Source organism: Terrapene carolina, unplaced genomic scaffold (assembly GCF_002925995.2).
Source record: "Terrapene carolina triunguis isolate 2854851 unplaced genomic scaffold, T_m_triunguis-2.0 Scaffold16388, whole genome shotgun sequence".
In the NCBI taxonomy this organism is placed as follows: Eukaryota; Metazoa; Chordata; order Testudines; family Emydidae; genus Terrapene; species Terrapene triunguis.
Genome location: NW_020680739.1, coordinates 1 through 1669, shown reverse-complemented (window position 1 = coordinate 1669; position 1669 = coordinate 1). Strand labels below are relative to the sequence as shown.

At 49.1% G+C, this 1669-nt stretch overlaps 1 protein-coding gene across 1 annotated transcript; it reads right to left on the bottom strand.

Annotated features, from left to right (window-relative positions):
- Positions 1-6: 6 nt before the first annotated feature.
- LOC113408482 (olfactory receptor 52E2-like) lies at positions 7-872 on the bottom strand (the record flags this gene model as incomplete). Its single annotated transcript, XM_026661738.1, has 1 exon — positions 7-872. A coding segment is annotated over exon 1 (866 nt), but the record flags the coding sequence as incomplete, so codon positions are not given.
- Positions 873-1669: the final 797 nt, after the last annotated feature.

Genomic DNA, 1669 nt, shown 5'->3' with positions numbered 1-1669 from the left:
TTTAACATGGGGGGCATCAAGAGGTACACGTTGGCAATGAGAACGTGCAAATACAGGGGCACATTTTGGGCAAATCTGTTCGTGAGGGGGATGATGACACCTGGCATGTAAAAGGCGAAAATGACAAAGAGGTGGGAGCCGCAGGTCCCCCAAGTCTTGAGCCGCGCATCTTTTGTGGGGAGGATGAAGATTGCCCTGAGGATCTGGGTGTAGGACACCCCGATAAAAATCACATCCAGACCCATCACACAGAACTGCACAAAGAGGCCGTAGTAACTACTGACACGGATGTCAGCACAGGCCAGGTTCACCACAGCTATGTGTAGGCAGTACGGCTGCGGGATTACGTTGGTTCTGCAATAAGGCCACTGCCTTGCCAGTAAGGGATAGGGCAATACAACTATGCAACCACGCAGCACCACAGCCAGGCCAATCTTGGCCACCAGGGGGTTTGTCAGGATGGTGGAATGTCTCAGGGGATGGCAGATGGCCACATAGCGATCTAAAGCCATGGCTACAAGGATCCCAGACTCCATCGCTAAGAAGCAGTGAATGAAGTACATCTGGGTGAGGCAGGCACTGAAATCTATCTCCCTGGAATTAAACCAGAAAATTGCCAGCATTTTGGGCAGGGTGGATGTATACACGACCAGGTCAGTGACGGCCAGCATGCAGAGGAAATAATACATGGGCTCATGAAGGCTCAGTTCCAGCTTCACAGCGAACAGTATGGAAAAGTTCCCCAAGATAGCTATGATGTACATGGTGCAGAAGGGGATGGAGATCCAGACATGGGCCGCCTCCAGGCCAGGAATGCCCAGCAGGATGAAGGTGGAGAGGTTGGTGAAATCGGTTGTGTTGGAATCTGACATGCAGTAGGGGAGAAGGTGTCCAACTCTGAGGCAGAACGGTGTCTCCTGCACGTACCGTACGTTCCCCTGACTTCCCGTATGTGCCCAGGGTCTATGGTGATGGTCGCAGTACAAATACCTGGATAGAGAGAGAATGTGAATATGAGCTAGTGACCATCACCTTCAGCCCCCAACTAAAACCTCTCCAGCGCATCATCAAGGATTTACAACCTATCCTGAAGGACGATCCCTCCCGCTCACAGATCGTGGGAGACAGGCCAGTCCTCGCTTACAAACAGCCCCCGAACCTGAAGGAAATACTCACCGGCAACCACACACCACACAACAAAAAAACTAACCCAGGAATCTATCCTTGCAACAAAGCCCGATGCCAACTCTCTCCACATATCTATTCAAGCGACACCATCATAGGACCTAATCACATCAGCCACACCATCAGAGGCTCGTTCACCTGCACATCTACCAATGTGATATATGCTATCATGTGCCAGCAACGCCCCTCTGCCATGTCCATTGGCCAAACCGGACAGTCTCTATGCAAAATAATAAATGGACACAAATCGGATGTCAAGAAATATAACATTCAAAAACCAGTCGGAGAACACTTCAACATCCCTGGTCACTCAATTACAGACCTAAAAATCGCAATACTTCAACAAAAAACCTTTAAAAACCGACTCCAACGAGAAACTGCAGAATTGGAGTTAATTTACAAACTGGATACCATTAAATTAGGCTTGAATAAAGACTGGGAGTGGATGGGTCATTACACAAAGTAAACACTATTCCCCCATGCT